This window comes from Aptenodytes patagonicus, chromosome 8, assembly GCF_965638725.1.
Source record: "Aptenodytes patagonicus chromosome 8, bAptPat1.pri.cur, whole genome shotgun sequence".
Lineage (NCBI taxonomy): Eukaryota > Metazoa > Chordata > Aves > Sphenisciformes > Spheniscidae > Aptenodytes > Aptenodytes patagonicus.
In genome coordinates this window covers 4,781,581-4,800,919 of record NC_134956.1, presented here as the reverse complement: position 1 = coordinate 4,800,919, position 19,339 = coordinate 4,781,581, and the positions used below count along the sequence as shown (strand labels likewise).

Below are 19,339 nucleotides of genomic sequence, written 5' to 3'. Positions count from 1 at the left end.
ACTATATTGACTAATAAAATCTGATCTATATTTTACCTTCTTGAACCATCTTCCCCAGCCAGACAGTTGTCTACTGAAAGCAAGAGGTAGTATTTATACATAACTACACAACAAAGTCCTAATTTCATAACCTTAGAAAGGTTTGGCAACATGCTGATCACTATAGGCTATTGGTTTACTCCGCCACTGGCTACGGTTTTATACTTTTATTCAAGTCACACTTTTTAAAGAATAATGGCTAATGAAATATACAAAATAAGAAGTGTGATTCCATAGCACGAATGACCTGAAATGGACCTCACTGTACTTCCAATGGCCTAATGGCAACTATTATTAAACTACAGGTTTTACAAAGTCTTCCACTAGACGTCTAGAGTTAAGCCAGAAGTTTTGGCTGTAATACAGGCAGTGATGAAAAACATATGAGTGGTAACAAGTCGTCTTAATATCATTCTTCAGTACTAAGATGGGCTAATCTGAAGCAGCACTTTACTCTGGTATCACCCACGGTGCCAGGAGGATCAAGAAGTTTGGAAGTGGAATTTTTCTTTATATTTACTTTCCATTTCACAGAACTCAGCCTAACTTCCTTTTTCTGTATTTTTTTTTTATTATTATTATTTTAATGTGAATTAACTGGACATAAAGATCTCAGGTGGATTATCACAGTGCTTCCAGAAGAACTATCAAACTTGCAAGGTATGTCCAGTTTGAATACCTATTCTATTTAAATAGCAATAAAGAATTAAGCAACAGGTTGTCAGTCACTATGTGCAGATTAATAATGTCAGGTAATTTAGAGTTAGAAGTACCACTTTTTTATGGAACATTTGCAAGTCTACTTTGCAGCTGAAATAATTCTGTATTTACTACATCTGAGCTGCAAAGCAAAAAAAAAGCTACAGGGAATTATTTAACTATTAAAGAAAGACTTGTCAGAAAGACTTAACAACTGACAATAAAAATTTTTCCTCAGTTATTACAATCTATGAAAATCTACCCTACAGTTATAGCAGTTCTTATAGTTACAACTCAGTGTTAACTTTTTGTAATTCGGTATTCAAGTTGGTTTTTTTTTTTTTAAAGTAGATAACAGCAAAGTAATTAAAAACAACACATGAAAGAGTGAACTGTAGACGAACTACAATCTAAAAATGCTCATAGATCATATTCAGTAACACACAAGAGTCAAGCAGTGTTTTCCCTAAAAAGTAAATACTCTCTAAACATAACTTATTCTGTAAACATGCTATTTATTATTATACTACATAACTTCAATATTGGACTATTTCTCAAGGCAGAATAATTTCTTCAGTAATCTGACTGAACAAAAAATTTCCTCTTGTTTTTCTTAAGCAATTTAAGTAAGTCAGTAGAGCAGACAAAGAGTTAAACAAACTCCTTTTATTTCTGGAATGGGACAATGACTAATAGAACCAGAACTATTTTTAAATATAGCTTTCAAAACAGCTATGGTCTTGCCTTTCTTTGGACAAAATCTGTGCACAGTGCAATGATTTGTGTTATTAATGAACACAGGGATTTTTCTTTGCCTCTGTAAAGACCACCACTGTGTCATTCAAACATTTCCTTTTCAGAAACAATGCCATAGGAAATTTGCCTCCATACACCGGTAACAGAAGTGATTTCTAAATATAATTTAGAGTCTTCTTAAGTCTTAAAACTTTACCTATTAACTCCTTCAGTGTCATAACTGGTAAGACAACAAAGACCACATGCTGCAGGACTGGCAAGCAACTGCCAAGGAACCCAGACTTACTCTTTTTTCTGCACATATCCCATACTAACAATGTAACTTCTATCCTCACAGAAAGTGTTTTTCTTCCCATAATTCATGTTCAGAATTTTCATGTCACAGAACTATTGCACACTTACATGGGAATTTCCTAAACAATCGCTAAAAGGTTTTAATCGTGTTAACATACTGTGACATCACCTGCATTTAACTAGTTGCAAATGATAAGTATTGTCCTAAACTAGTAACATAAAAAGTTCATATCTTCCACATGCTGTTTGGCAAGATGAGTTTTGGTAAAGATCACCACATTAGTGAGGATAAGTATGTCCCAAACAATTAGTACAGTGATTTTAGGATTGTTACATACTTCAGGAAAGAAAGTCAGCCTTATAGCATCTCTACATGTAAAGTGTACTCTCCACATCCAGTTACCTCACTTTGGGGTGGCTAGTGTTCCAGTGAAAAGGTGCTATTCAGAAGCTTTTTGTACTGAAGAAAAGGTAGGATTGCTATAAAGAACGTGTAATGAAGAACTATGTGAGCCCTCCTTGAATTCGCTACACTCTTTCTCAAACTCATCTTCAATGTTCCAGTCTGTAAAAATGAGAATGGACAAGGCCAGACTTTGTCCAAGCAACAATCATCTGTGCAGGGTATTATTCAACAGACCACCTGAGCCTGTCTAACAACTCGCATACGTCAAGAATGGCTGTCCCACTTCTTCTCCTTCCCTCTCTTTCCGTTTAACATTCCGCCCCTCTAAACCAGGCTGTTCCACCCATTCCTTTGTGCTGGCTCTGATACTCAGACTGATTCAGTTTGTTCACCCGGAAAGAATGTGCTGGTTTTTTATTTCTTGCTCACATTAGTTTTATGCTGGTTTAGTGAGTTTAATCAGCTCAGTGAACAGCCTGAGTAGAAGAGCTGGCATGAGAGAACTGCAAGTATGTACCTGGGAGCAGAACCAGCCTCAAGTGCCAGCAGTGAGCCATTAGTACAGCTGTATTCATGAACTGTACTTTCTGAAACAATTAATTAAATATTTCATAAAATTCTCATGATAAAATAATTAAAGTATTTCCAGAAAAATCAATAGGATATTGGATTTTAGGATTTAATTTTCTTTTCATTCTCTTACTCTTGAAGTTTAAGCATGCAGAAAGTTTGTACAAGTTCATTGAGATGAGCTGCAGAGTCAGAGCATTTCTACAGAGACATATCAACATCTATTTACTGGGAAACTCAAAACCTCAGCCAGGAAAAAAAAAATTAAAAACCTCCATAATATCCAGTTCTTTGGAATCCATTCTTTGGCAGTTCTTTGGCCAATGCAAACCTAGAGTCAAACTTGATTACCACCCCTAACTACAAAGCCAATTAGCAATAAGGATTTCCTAATGGCAAAACGGGAAAATGAAGCAAGGGCTTTTTCTCTTTCCTAACCAAACCAAACCAACAAACAAACAAATCACAACTCAGGCTTCCTTCTGTAAAGGGACTTGTTTTCAAGAGATTTAACTCACAGGATTAATATATTTCATCAATGACGTATTTCAACACTACTTTTCTAGAACTGTTTGTGAACAACGTGTGTTTTTCAAGAGTTCAAATTGGCCACTACTCCAATCACAGCCTCAAACTTTTCATAGTTTGAAATCATAATTAGCTTTCTGAATATCTGAAAGGAAAGATGCAATCCATTTGCTACAGGTGCAAGTGCGGAAACAGATTTTAAATTGTTTCATAAGACAACTTTCTAGCACCAGATCCAGAAGAGCATTTCAGGAACATACATGAAAGATTACCTTTTAGGTACAGTAAAACTACATCCAGTGTCTATCACAAATAGAAGTCAGCAGGGACTTAGAAACTAATGTCCCAAGACATTATCATGCTACGACGCATGATATCCTATACGCATAAACTGTACAACAACACTGAATAAAGCACAGAGCGTTTTGTCACTTAATACCTAAGCAGTCAGAGGAAGAAGATCAGCCTGAGGGCCCATCTGTGAAAACCCAGCCATTAAAGCACTTGTCCAAGAATAATGAGAACTCGGAAGTCTGAAAGGCTTCAAAATCCTCATCTCCTAATTAATGGTATGACTAATTAATGGTATTGAACATTTTGACTGTTTTGCTGAAGCTGAAATACAAGATTGATAGGACCAAATATTCCAAAGGTGTACAGCCAGACAGGACCGCAATTCTCCCCAAAGAAACAAATGTAGGTTCCAAATCTTGTTCCCAGCACTGTTTATATTCAAAGACTCTTTCAAGAAAACACATTGTATAGGACTGCAAGTACAACTATAAAATTCTTTCTAGGAGCATTGAAAGAGAACATTATTTTGAACACAAAGTTAAATATATGGGGAAAAATAAATGTGAAGATTCTTTTAAGAGATTGTTAAATCAGTAAAAGATACACACACTACTCAAATGAGCATGCAACTGGAAGATTACGATAAATATTAAACTTACAGTTACGTGCTGCATACCTGCAAGATACAAAGTATATTGTGCTTCTGTTTTCAGACACGTATTTGGGGGGAAGGAGTCACTTCATTCTTTTCGAAAGGGTGAATTTTATGTAGTCTAAATACTGTTAGCTTTTTTCTTTCTACGCACTCTGAAACATATACAGTTACAGTAGCAGCAATGTATGCAGTACACAGCATTTTAATGCTGTTAAGAACCACATAGAAGAAACATCAAAATGACCTTGTATAGAAAAAAGCAATACAAATAAAAACTCAGAATTTTGAATACGCCAAGTCAAGACCCTTGCACAAACCAGCGTACCGCTTTTCCTGTGATTGAGGACCAACGACAAAATGCCTACATAAAGACATTTTTCAGCTATAAACAGATCAGCAAGCACTTAATTAGGTGATCAAACAAGAATTGACATCCGTTTAGTATTTCCCTAAAGAGGTCTATGATAGTCTAAATAGAAACATTTTTATAAACAGGATATGCATAATAAAATTTACAACAGCCCCTCTTGGTTTGCACAGCATGCTGTAGGATCCAAATGACTTCTGGAATTGGGCTTCGGAGGGGAACAATGTAGAGCTGAGGGCTGAATTTACAGTCTTCTCTCTCAGAGTTGCAAAACATCCTGTGGAAATTCTTACTATCTCTTTTTTCCTTTGTGCCTAGTTTTATAGGATTATTTGGTCAATAAATTCATCTTTGGAATAAAATCAGAGTATGTAGAAAATATCTAAGGGTTTTGACCTACGTATCATCATTACTCAGGTAACACACTATACTGTAGGACTGGACTCCTCGTTTTTCCCAGTCAGGTGCGGCTAAAAGAAATCTGGTAAAATTAGAACACAGAGAAGCTGAATGAAACTGAATGAACAGCTGTAATGAGACAGAATCTGCCATATTTTTCTAAAGATAAATCTACTTTTTAGACAACAAGACAAATCTACTTCGTAACTTGAGTATTCTTCTCAATAACATCAGAAAAAAAATAATTGTAGCTATCTGACATGGGGTTTTGTGCTTTGAAGGTACCCTAACTGATCCAACATCTTTCTGTCTTCCAGACTGAAGGACCTTCGATTACACAAGAAAGATACTTTCAAGTTAAGGGTAATCTAGAAGGCTGATGGGGTTTATGGCATTAAATTCAAGCATGGTGCGTTTTGAGCTCCTTTCAGCTGGCTGCCTAGCTGTCATGTACAGGCCCTAGGACAACAAAGCTAGGTTGAAAAAAAAAAATTATTGAAAAAATATGCACATAGAAGTATTGGTGTCCAGCTTTTTTCTGGATGTAATTTAAGGTACTGATTTCAAATGACACAGATTCATAATCTGCAAGCCCTTGTCAGAGAAAAGAGCCCTCATCAAATAAAAGTCATATACAAATGCGTTTGCATTAAAATACAGAGGTGAACTTCTGTCAATAGCAGTAATATACAAATGACTGGAATTTGGGAAAAGCTCTTGTCAGGACTGAAAACTCTTGTCTATTTTTCCAGATTAGAATAAGAAGTGTTTTATTAGAAGTGTTTAGGGAGTATCCTGATGAGTGCATTTTATGTATTGCTAATCAAGTATTTCCTGATTGTCTAGATACAAGCAATGCACATAAGCACATTAAAAATATATTTTCATTAAGAAGGAATAAAATAAATCCAATTCCAAGTTCTGGTAAAATTTTCTACAAAAATTACACTTCAAAGCCTGAAGCAAACGAGGATACTATTTTTTACACTCAACTAAAAAACTTTGTTATGGCATTAATGTCTGATGAATTAATACTTTAACAGTATTTATTATAACACATTTATAATAATATAAATATTGTATTTTAAAGAAGATTTTTAATATTCTTCATCCTTCATATACTAATTAAACCTTAATATTCATAACAGACCATTTTTCAGGACCACAGACTGTAGCAGGGAGTGAAGTAAATAGTTCAATACCTTTATTTGCTGTTTCACATTCACTGATTCTTGTGTTTGGGGTTTTTTGTTTGTTTACTTTCCTCTTCAAGATTGGCTATTCTGATTAAGAAGATATGAAAGAATACACGCTCCTTCTCTTCTTGGCTTTGTGCTCTGCCAAACCTCTCATTGGTCCTTCATATTTTACACTAAAGAATATGATGCTCCAAGATATGGAAGATGATGATGATGACGACGACAACGACAATTCTCTATTTCCAACCACTGAACCAATTATACCACTAATTCCTTTTGATCTATTCCCAATATGCCCCTTTGGATGCCAGTGCTATGTGAGAGTTGTCCATTGCTCTGACCTAGGTAAGAATGAATTTGTGTGTCTGTTCTCCACTGGACTCTCCTTTGGAGGATTTGCCTTTTAAAAGATGAATTCTACAGCTCCATTAATTGCACACATTCACATATTCCTATACTAGTCATTTTCAAAAGGAGCTTACATTTTTTCAGTTAGGCTTGCAAACCATATCAAATCCACGTCCAGCAACTAATTTGTGTCCAGCACTTTTTACAACATAAATGTTTTCCCAGTTTATGTGCATCAGTTTAGAAAATTAATAAACTGCTATAGCCACCTTCCATTAGCAATGACTTCTATTGATAACAGCATAGAATGGAAAGGCATTTAGAATATGTAACAAGTAACTGTAAAACTATTTAACTGAATAGTTAGTTTATCCACTAAGAGAACAATCACAGAATGCAGAAATGCTCATATTTACATTTTAGATTACACTTTCTCCTGTTTCGTTTACTTCCATGAAGTTCTATCCAAACAGAGGAGCACAAAAGTTTGCTGTATCTTCTGTTTGCATTAGACAAACTATTAGTCCCCTCTCTCAAGAAAGACTATGGCTAAAGAAGTACTTCATTCACAACTACAAAGCAACAGGTCAAATGACAAGAAAACATAACAAAGGAAAAAGAGGCCATAAATAAACCATAAGGAAGTTTAATGCGAGCACGTAAGTGGGATACAAACTATTTGCTCAGCTTAACTTCCATTAAAGTGCGCAACACTAGTAACATTTTAACCAAAGGCAAATCTGCTACTGTCACTGTTGCAGATACATACTAGTCCCTAAATATGCATTCATTAGTAATAGTGCCAATTTGAATTAGTGTTCATTGACGTTTTCCCATGATTCAAGGTAATCAAAGGACTATGCTCCTGCCACCTAGCACAGTGACAATGACATTGGTTCTCTTCACAGCTCTGCCACCATCCTAAACTTAATCCTTGACTCCTCATGTCTTAGAAACATTGAGTCAATATAGAAATTGCTGCATTTTTTAAAAATGTGTCATTATTAAGGAATCAAAATGAACTTTTGCTGACACAATAAGCTGTGGTTATTGCATCTGGTTTACAGATTGCAAACCCCTTTAACTTAAGTTCACACATAGAAAAAAACCCTATTAATAGACTTCATCTTTAAATAACTGTAACCCATTAATTCAGGAATAATTGTTAATAAACTGGACCAGCATTTGGCATTTGATGCATCAGCATTTCCACTGAAAAGAAAGTTACTATCCCTTGCTAGTCTCTTCTGCTGATTCAGGATCTCAGATGACATGAACTGAAGTGTTTTTGTAACATAACAATTAACTGGATTGGGGAATTTATACAACTGGTAATTAAGTACTGGCAGCTGGGAGACCATCTTTTGTCCACATTTCTCAGCCCTGATGTTAAGTGGACAGCTGTACAAGCAACCGTGCCAGTACAATGGATAGGGCAAGTGCAGAGGTAGAAAGGAGCATTCAAGCACTGAGCAGAAATTCCTTAAAGCCACTGCGACAGCCCTGTTCCTTAGTACAGAACCACAGCCCCGGATCCTCCGAGGGCTGCTTTCTCCAGGGACTTAAGCAGTTTTCCTGTAGAACCACCTGTGCTCTGAGGCTCCTTACTTCACAGATGCAAAGAATCTGCAATGAGCATCCCATGCAAGCTTTTCACAGTCAGGGGTAGAAGCAGTTCCTCCTGAAACTATCCACACATTTTTGTCATACATTCTTACATAATTAGTTCCTCTCATTATCAAATATTCCCTTCTATCCTTTGCTTTATGGCTCTTCATATTTTCTTTCCCATCACAATCATCAACTATCTTCCTGTGTTTCGCTGTTTAGCAGTTAATTTCTTTGGACTTATATAGAGGCACATAATGTTTCTGTTTATGTCACATACTTAAATAGGTTTGACATCAATACCTCGCAACATCCCACCAGATACTCGTATGATTGACCTTCAAAACAACAAAATTAAAGAGGTCAAGGAAAACGATCTCCAAGGACTCACATCACTTTATGTAAGCTTGCTATTTTCCAAGTTTGAAATCTTATTTAGCAATCAGAAATATTTTGATACTTTTAAAATACAAATGGTATTTTTTTTCTCCAGTAGTATCCATAAAAATACAGTCTAACACCTGCATATTTGACTGCTCCCACATAGTAAGAAGCAAATTTCTTTGGGCTGTAAGAACTATGCTACTTTCTACAACATCCAGAAAATGTACCATTTGTATCTCACCAAAAAGATCCTCAAGATTTATTTAGTCCTTAGCATGCACAGAAACACTCCCTACATTTTAAAGGCTGCAAGAGAAGTGCTCCTTTTTTATCGGCTTAGCTGTAAAATAGCAGAAAGAACTTAATCTCACAGGAGAATTAGAACAATATTTTCTGAAGGTATTTTCAAAAGCACACAGCATACAACTAACACATACACCCCTGAAACTAATGTTATAAATCCAATTGACCTGAACAGAAAACGGATCAACACTGAATTACTGAAAAGGTCGGGTGCTTTACTACTATTTTTTAACACGCTCAAGTATGCACGTACAGACAGGCTTTAAAATAGTACCACTGGCAGCTGATAAATCTAGATATTTACAGTACACAACAATCCCTTTTTATAATGACAGAAAATAAGAGAGTCTCAGAGGCCTGGAAAGGTAGACTAAATCTGTTTTGGAATACTTATTTCCATAAGATGTCACTATAGATCCAGTACCAATGAATACTGACAATTTTAAAATTTTCATTGTAAAAATGACAAATCTGTTCCACAAGTTATTGCAAATTAATGACATTCTATCCCACATTAAAAAGACATGAAAAAGACATTAAAACAACGTAAAACAAATCCTTTTCAGTCATATTTGGTTTCTGAGCAAAACCTGAAAATTTACCTGATCTGGGTGTTTATGAATGAGCTTGTTAATTATTATGGATTAAGCCAGGATAGAAAAATTAGGAACCACATAAATTAATTGCCTGCAACAAAGTGTTTCCAATTCCTCTTAAGTGTCTCATGTCTGGGTACAGAATGGTTATACCAGCAAGTTAGGGATAAACACGCTAATTGTGGTTTATATTCAGCACAAAAGATCTTACAGAAACTAACCTCCAGTGACTGAGAAAGTCACTGGAATACATCAGCAACCACCACATTATATTAGAGTAACCACTTAATTACATGATAACTGAAAACTCTGAGCTGCTTTGATTTTTCTCATAATTTAATTTGTGGCAAGGCCTAACAAAATTTTTACTGAAAGCAGAGTTTACTTTGTACAAGTTGTCTGAGTACTAGTCTATTTAGCAAAGGCACAGATGGCAACTTGGATTAGGAAGGAGCATTTCCTGTTTATTTCCTTAAGCTATCCCCATTTTTTCTGGGAAACAAAGATTCATTCTGTTTTGCTCTACTTTTTTTTTTTTCCCACAATTCCAGAGAGCGGATGACTTACCAATGGCTCAAAGAAGTAAAAAAGGAACAAAAATGAATAGTCTGGATATGGAAATGCAGAGATGTGATTTGACATGCAAAATAATTTCAAATAACTCATATTTTGTAGTAACTCATTACAAGTTCTCTGATAACACATAGTAACCAAGAACAAAAAACTGTCCCAAAAAAGGACTAGTGTACTGTACAGTCAAGAGAGAGACTTATATTCACAGGAGTTGAAAAATTATGGCAAATAAAATATATATTCATGTCTCTATATCAGTTGTATACAGACATTAACTTTTAAGAAATTCAGATTAAAAACCTTTTATTTTGCAGCATTATGCTGAAATAAAAGATGAAATTCTGAGTTTTGAGAATTTGTCTGCATTCAGGAACAACAACAAGCAAAAGAATATAACCCCCATATAATCCCACAAAATATATGAAGACAAACATTGTTTTTCCAATTTTTCTCATTATCACCAGCACCTTGTCAGCTCTGACTAGTTTTTTCTACCTTCTAGCTGATGCTCCGGCTTCCAGGTTCTTTTTTGCTTTTCATAATCGAGTAAAATACCCAAAGTATATACAAAGTGTCAAAGTTTGGTATGATGGAATGTCCTGGTTTCGGCAGGGATAGAGTTCATTTCCTTCCTAGTAGCTGGTACAATGCTGTGGAACATGCTACCAGGACATGGAAAAATAAAATATTTTAAATACTTAATTGTTAAATTATATATCAAATTCATTACTTAAAATTCATAATCATAACATTCCTTTCTAGAGAAATTTTCTTTGTATTGCTCTTCCTGTATTTCATAGGCACTGGCTTTGAACAACAATAAAATATCCAAGATCCATCCAAAAGCCTTTCAACCAACAAAGAAGCTACGACGACTATATTTGTCCCATAACCAGCTAACTGAGATTCCAACAAATCTACCAAAAACTTTAGCAGAGCTCAGAATTCATGCTAATAAGGTTAAGAAAATCCACAAGGACATATTTAAAGGAATGAAGTCTCTACATGTTTTAGGTAAGTCCAATTAAGTAGAAGAGAAAACGTCTCTATCAAAAATGTAACATACTATATATAATTTTCATTCAAACATTTCCCCAATGTGCAATTTCCTCTTAAAGAAATATCCATGCTGTGGAAACTATCTTTCACAATTTAATTTCTGTGTGAAGTTGCTACATAGGTCGATTTTCTGGTAACCCTGCAAGCCAAGTTAGAGAGCCTTTATTCACTGGAAGCTGTGACTTCCACCACTCAGAATAGGTATTCAAAGCTAAACATTAATTAATGCTTAGGACATCAGAAGTCATAAATAAAATGAAATCAGCTGTTTATAACTTATTCTAACATACACAAAATTCCTATGCCATAAATACTCTTTTTTTTCCCCTTGGACAGAAATGAGTGCAAATCCTCTTGACAATGATGGAATAGAGCCAGGGGCTTTTGAAGGAGTAAATATCTATCATATAAGAATTGCAGAAGCTAAATTAACTTCAATTCCTAAAGGTATGCTTTGTTTTACCTTTTCTATTTTACCTATACCAGTATACTCCTAAATAAAATGCTTTAACGTCTATATGATTATTAAAACGTTCATAAACTCTGTTTTGTATTATTCATTACTACCAAACCACCTCCTACCTTATTTTTCTTTTTGTATTTAGTATCCAATTCTACATCTCAAAAGCATGCATGCATGTGCACACATACTCGCTCTCCAGCCCCCTCTCCTGCCTTCTCCCTGTCAGGCAGCCCACTCCTCTCAGAGCCATCCAGAGACTCTTCTCAGGAGAAACAATGTGAAGAAAATGATAATAAGATGTCACTTCACATTTTTCACATCAGCCTCTCAAAAATCCTTACAAGGAAAGGATAAACCCCCTGCTATTTGACCTGGGTCATAAGGGATACAGAATTCCCACTTCCTTTATGCATTTAAAATGAAACCTCAAAATTTCTAACTTTAATTTTGAATGTTTCAAGCAGCTCTGTAGCTCAAATATGCTCTGCAATATAACTGCCTTAATGCAAACCCAATACAGCATTTTATACATCTTTTGATGGGGTTTTGCCAAATGAAATTTAATGTTAACATTTTAATTAAATTCAACATAACATACTACAAAATTAAATCACTCCTTCGTATAAAACAATTAACTTGTGATTTGGAGGTAGCAATAAATTAGAACACTAACTTTACAAATCACTGACCTCCACACACAAAAAAGTAGCATGAAGGAACTCAGTACAATACTCTACCTGCATTTTCTGTAGGTCAACATAGTATTTAATCAAATTCTCATCATTTTCAACTGCTCAAAACTATTAGCTAAGAGAAAAAGGGAGGAAACAAAGCATAATACCATATGTTGTATCATTCATTAACTTACAGGGAAACTAAATGTTGGCCCCAAGATATTTGTTTCTGGATCATTCAGATAAAGAAATTGTTTCTTATTAAATTTAATCTCTTCTTGTAGACCGATATATATGCAAAAGCATCCCTGTAGAAGAGAACACTAAAAAAACCTCCAACAACAAACAAAACCAACTCACCCCAATTGTTCAGGTAATTTTAAGATCAGAAACTATATGGCTGCCTATGGTAACACTCCCCAACACAAAAAAAGACATACAATCTCCTGACACTTAGCACAAAAAAAGGTACATAAAATGATTCAGATTTTGTCTTTGTTATAGAGAAATCTCCTATAAGGAAACACAGCATGAGGTCCAATATGTGGTGTCAAATAAACGAACAAATGATAAACAAACAGGATTTCATAGTGAACACATTCTACACAAATGGAAACTAAGTTTGTAGATCCTTCTATCTGCAAATGTTATAATGAGACAAAAAGATTGAAAAATGTAACTTAGAAAATGTGCTTAAAATCTAAAAGGGACAGATGGGAAGTCTTCCCTCTTAATACCATAACTCATACACAAGCAGCACCCAGTGGAATTGTAAACCGGAAAAAAGCCCAAACAAACCAACCCCAAAGCATGTCAACTGGCATAAAGACAGACTGTAAAGCATACCGCTTTTCTTCAGTATTGTAATGCTTCAACAAACAGCAATGGGAGCAGTGCTCTCCTAAGCCATATTAGTAACAGAAATATGTGGTTTGTCTTGCTTGGTGTCAGGGTGCCATCTAGACAGATGCTAGTAAAACTGAACGTAAGATCAGCAAGCAGACATTCAAACTCGTGACTATCTTTGTCTGCCCTCACTAAAAGGATATTGTAAAAAAGACTCTCCAATTCCTGGTCGATTCACTGACAGTTCTGAGTTGGGACTATTTGGTACCACATGAGAAAACATTCTGCGTACCGGCATGGGAAAGAGCATACCAAGTAGAGAATTCTGAAAGCTTTCCTCCCAGATCACATCTTAGGAACTATAATAGCGCAATTATTACATTGTGTGGAACATATCTACAAAAAACTGTCACAGGTTCCACAGGAGTAGGATTTTGACTACCAACTGTTAGATAATTGCACACAACATACAATTTATATCTTTCACAGGTTAACCAAAAGTACATGAAAGCCGTTATAAAGAAAGCTAGCAAAATCATACCAAATTTTGGAACTCTGAAATCTTAACATTAGCATATGCACTTTCACATCTTTTTTTTTTTTTAAGTTACTATTTTAAACCAAATTATGTTGATGCCTTTTTTTAAAAAAAAAAGTAACATACTTGTATCTAATACCCATTTCTTTGATGCAGAAACCCCCTACCCCCCCCAGATTCTTCACCCAATCCTAAACACAAAGGAAAGAAGCTGTTTGGAACATAATAAATATTCCAACAAAAATAAGTTGACTTATTTTTCTCATGCTGTGCATTTGCTTTTCATCAGAATTGCCCTCCAGTCTACTAGAACTTCATTTAGACGACAATAAGATCACAGCAATCGAAGTTGAAGATTTTAACCGGTATAAAGATCTTCAAAGGTAAAATCCCCATGCAGAATGCTTTTATTCAATAAAAGGTCAGACCTTGCAGGATCTCTTATTTGATAGTTCTCTTGTTAATGGGAGAAAAGAGAAATAAAAATTCTAAGTGTTTTAGTAAGAACTGCTGTAAATAAGACCAAACTTAAAACCAAACCAAAACAAACATTATTAGCCTTGTTATTACATGTCTTGCCTACAGTTCACAATAGAAGTGTATATTAAGAACAGCATCTGATTACAAAATGTAATCATCATAAATTCTTACCTCATGGCACCTGGGTGTTGTGTAATATAGCGTCACTTTTATATAATCTCTTAATGTGCTAGTAGTAATATGCCTCAATTAAGCATTGCATGTATTTCTCATACTCAGAATATATGAACCTTTGTGGTCACATTATTTATCCACAGTATTCAGTATTTTTCTCTAGTCTGTTCCCTATCAGGCCCAGGCATTTTCACTCTCCTTGGTCACTCGTCTCACAAATCACCTCCCAAAATGAGGTATACAGCAACACCAACTGATTTTTATTTTGGGAACAGAATGCCTTTCTTGCAACTAAATTTATAGGATTTAAGAGTCATAATAGCTTTTTAATTCCAGAGAAGGCCTAAGTGTGCTGGAAGGAGACACTCCATACACATCCCAAAGAAAAATATAAAAGGATGGCAGGAAAAGGGAAATTTAAGTCTTGTTTATACAAACACATGGGAAAACTGGTAAAAGATAAGAGAAGACAAATTCACCTCCTGAAAACTAGCCTGAGAGAAATACAGTAGCTGGTAAAGGAAACAACTTGATAACTGTTTCCAAATGTGATGTGGTTTAAGAAAAAGAAAAAAATGCATGTTTCTGAGGAATGTATCACCGATGTAGGACAAAATAAGGAAGTTCTTTCTGTAAAGCTCAGTTAAGTACTCTGAAAATACGGCTGAGCAGCACTGAACTTTGGATTTGGTAATAGAAACTACTATCAAAGAGGAACTACTGAACTGCGTTTAGATACCAACTTCAGTTTCTGAGGAAATCAAGAAAGAAAGGAGAAAAAAGGGATTGCACGATGCATGGAAAGAGCAATTCCAAACTGACCTGTGCCTTCACCTTCTGAATCAACTTCCAAGCCATGCAGGCTGAAGTCTTATAGCAAAAAAATCTAACTAAGGCCTCAGTTAAGGAAAATGTGGAAGTAGGAAAAAGGTAGTCCTGCTAATTTTTAAAATATAATGTTTTTTACTAAGTTATATATATATATATAACTGTTTCTTTACAAGACTTGCACTTCTTTGGCTATTTATTAGAACCACACTTTTTATTACTGTGAGTATACTTTGTAGCTATACTACTTGATAAAAAGGCATGATTTATTCACAAGCAGATTGGTTGATGCTCATCATTAACTCTTGCCACTAAAAGTAGAAAAACCTGCATGCAAAACTGGACAACTGCTCACATCAGGCTAGCTGCTGTCCTTTAAGCGGAGATTAAATTAAGAAGAAAAAATATTTGTTAGATCAATGGTGGGGTTTTTTTCTATCAGAGGTAAGATTTCATCATCTTTCCCGTTCTTTTTTCCCCCCCTATGTCTACTCCTGTGTATTTCAATCTTTAGGAAAGAAAAAGTATGCTCTTCAATGCTGTTGTGAATCTCAATTAATCTTTAATTAAATGTTCCTTGTACTATTTCTAGGCTAGGCCTTGGGAATAATAAAATCAAAGATGTGGAAAATGGAAGTTTTGCCAACATACCGAGTATACGTGAAATCCATCTTGAAAAAAATAAGCTCAAGAAAGTTCCTCCTGGATTACCTGAACTGAAATATCTGCAGGTCATATATTAAACTTAATAGAAAGCTCTGGTAGTTACAAGTTGTTTGACTTTCACACTGCCATACTGATTAGGACATAACTGAAAAGCATCATTAACTGTCACATATATTTTGACATGACTCATACTAGGAAAACCTGAAATCATATATGTAGTTAAAGAAATAAACAAGATCAAACAGCAGGAACACTTCCTTGAAAGAAAAGGAAAACAACACGCTACACCCAGAAAATGTTTTCAGAAAGTTTGTTACAGATTTATTATAGTTTCCGTATTAGCAAGCCAGAGTGGAAATTTTTCCATTTCCACGCTGAAAAGCCTTAAATCCAAAGAAAATTATTTATGAGGCTGAAATGATAAGATTTTAAAATTTGTATTTAGAACTAGATACATTCTGCAATAAAATGCTTTCAAAACACATTTATTTCCTGAATTCTGGAATAGCAATTAAAATCAAGTATGTTTTATAAGACGACATATACTTAGGACACAGAGCAGAACAAAGCATGGGGAAACATGAAGAAATGCACAGATAACAGAGCACATGATAAGCTATTTGGTAAAATCTTTTACCTCTGAATGTCATTTCTTTCTACTTTCCATTTCACTTCCAATTAAAGGAAAATCTTTTGAGATAGAGTTTTTTATATATATATATATATATATTAAAAAAACCCAAAGCCCAAACATCAAATTACAATGTAATGTAAAATTAGATATACAAAAGAATTCTTTTGTCAATGTACATTATTTTACTTAACAAATTCTAAACTCTATCACAAGCCTTTTTTTTTTTTTTTTACTAATTTAAGCCACATCAGCATTAGACTTATCTCTTCCTATAGCCATACCAACAAATCTCTTCTAATATCAACTTTTCTAGAGACTACTTTTTGAAATTTATTAAATCACTGAAAATTTGCATTATGGGAGAATATAATACTGCATCATTATAATTCTTACTATAAGAGAATACAAAACTGCATTTTAGGAGAATGTTCCATGAGAAGAGAGTCAAATTATTCTGACAACACACTGATAAAATACCATATAACTTTTTTTTGTGGGAGACACTGTGGCAGGAGGGAGACATTTTTTAAAGATTTAACACAAATTTTTAATTCCTGTTACTATTAAGGTCTGCATCCAACTGATCTTATAGCAAACCTCAGTTGCCTATATGCCAATGAATGTTTAGCTATTTTTCTCATTTACACACTAACTATTATATTTTACTATTTCTTATTGCTGCAGGTAGTCTTCCTTCATTCTAATCATATTGCAAAACTGGGAGTGAATGATTTCTGTCCAACAAGAGGAAGAAAGAAGAAAGCATTATACAGTGGCATAAGCCTCTTCAATAATCCTGTGAAGTACCGGGAGGTTCAGCCTTCAACTTTCCGTTGCATTTTAGCCAGAAACAGCGTGCAACTTGGAAATTTCCTCAAGTGATATCCAAGTTGGTCATTTCAAAAAGCAACTTGTCCAAATCAGTTCTACAATACTTGAAAAGAGTGTAAAATTGGCATTTTTCTGCAATTTAACCAGTTTACAAAGTATTTACTATTTCAGAGATAATTAATTAGAAACAGTATGTTAGTAGGATCCATTGTATTATTTGACAATGTTCAACCTACATTTAAATAATTTAAACAAAAGCCTTTATATCTTATGGAAGGACTCTTGGAAGTGGAACTGGAAACTGTATTTGATGTTTCCTATTATAGATGATAAACTCTTTACTTAAATCACATAGTTTTAACATATTCTTTCTTTCAAATAAATTCTAAAAATCAAGTGGAAGTGACTTTTTCCACAGTAAGGACCTTTTCCTTTGCCAAAAAGTGTTGTAAGAAAAGTTGCAAAAAAAATTATCAGACTTCAAGGACAACTTCTTGTGCCATTTTTGATAACCAGCAAAGATGCAATAAAAAGGTATGGTATTGTGAGGTCTTTTGTCTCAAAACTAGAACATATTTTTATAATCTATTAAGTAAGATAAAGGCGGGTTTCATATCAAGAACTAACACACAAAAAACCTTTAAAAGTTTTTAGTATTTTTTCTTGCAACTTTAAGAGGGAAATGTCCTTCGATGTTTTGCTATCAATATAATTTGATGCGCTCTGAACATTAAAAAGTAGGATTCAGTCTTTATCATAAGCTTCAAGCTTAATAGGAATGATTATTAAACTCCCTTTAGGCCAGCACAAACATTTTCTTTTATCTATAACAATTGTAATCATGTTTTTCATTTAATTTTTTCCTCTTTTATATTTTGACATCACACGGGTTAAGAATCCCTCATTAATGTAAGTACCTTAAAATTGCTGAATGCAAGCAGATAGCTGGAACTCAGCTGCCCTGACTTCTTACGTAGGTCAGCGCATAGAATTCTCAATACTGACAGTACTGTATGAAATGGTTATTTTATATCTATTTAGTGTATATTTGCTATTGGGATTCAAAATAAATTAAATAAACTTAAAGAATACTTGCATTTGTATACATGATTACATTACATGTCAAAACATTCAGAGAGATTATAACCAAACACCTCCTGAGTCTTCTCTAGATATTTTCTCTATTCTTCCTTTTTCCAAATCCACATACCTTCTGGATCATTTATCACTGTTGTTCTTCACAAAGTTAAAAATTCAACACTTTATTTGAAGCAGCTATGGGAAATAACACAGACTAGTAGTGGAAGAAAAATACTACATAGAAATCAAGCAATTCCCAATCTCTCAGCCTTTCTACCACCTCCCTAAGTACACTAAGCAGTAAGCATCAAGTCTAACATCTGATTTTTTTCATCTGCTTGGTCTCTTTGTATTTAATATTTTGTTAGCACCACTATGCTGTTGAGTCCCAAAACCACATGGGGAGAGGAGGGAGAGTGGGCCAGGAGAGGCTTTTACTGAAGAACAGTTTTTGCAAACAGAAATTCTGTAAAACACTTCAAGGCAATATAAAAACAAAACCACTAAACAAAACACAAAACCCAAAACAAATCTGCAGATCACCAAGCATCTTCCTACTCCTGGCTTCTGAAGATGTTTCTAAGGAGTGCATTTCCTAGCAAATAACATGGGGAAAGCAGTTATCAGTACTGAAAATAGTAGTTAATGAGTATATTCTTCATCAGTTGGTCTAGTTTATATCATGGACTTCTTTAGCCATAGCTATGTCATCATGCATGAAGAGCTATGATCGCTAAACATAAACCGAAGTTAGAAGACAAGCCTGATGTATATATAGAAAAAAAGGCAATACTTCAGTAGATTTTTCCACTAGGGAATTAGTTACCATACTCACAGGAAAGACAAGAACTATTGATGTACAGTTCATACAGGGAATGCATACCAGCTTTTACTGCAACTGCATTCCCAGTGAAGACACAGTCTGAGCCTCTCTCTATGTTGCACTTTAAATAAATCCAACAGTAACAAATCTGACAAGGCTACAGAGGGAAACAGCCAACTCTTTAAGCCACCTCTGTAAGATTTATATGGAGCAGTGAAGAACGTT

General features: G+C 34.6%; 2 protein-coding genes across 2 annotated transcripts in view; one reads left to right on the top strand and one right to left on the bottom strand.

The window, feature by feature from the left end:
• CENPP (centromere protein P) overlaps positions 1 to 19,339 on the bottom strand; it is a 159,670-nt gene that overhangs the window by 67,994 nt on the left and 72,337 nt on the right. The gene's annotated exons all lie outside the window — the stretch shown is intronic.
• On the top strand, positions 630 to 17,739 carry ASPN (asporin). Its single transcript, XM_076346035.1, has 8 exons — positions 630 to 699; positions 6,281 to 6,551; positions 8,451 to 8,563; positions 10,819 to 11,032; positions 11,414 to 11,524; positions 13,888 to 13,981; positions 15,673 to 15,811; positions 17,065 to 17,739. The coding sequence occupies exons 2-8, from the start codon at positions 6,305 to 6,307 to the stop codon at positions 17,260 to 17,262; spliced, it is 1,116 nt and encodes a 371-aa protein (XP_076202150.1). The 5' UTR covers positions 630 to 699; positions 6,281 to 6,304; the 3' UTR covers positions 17,263 to 17,739.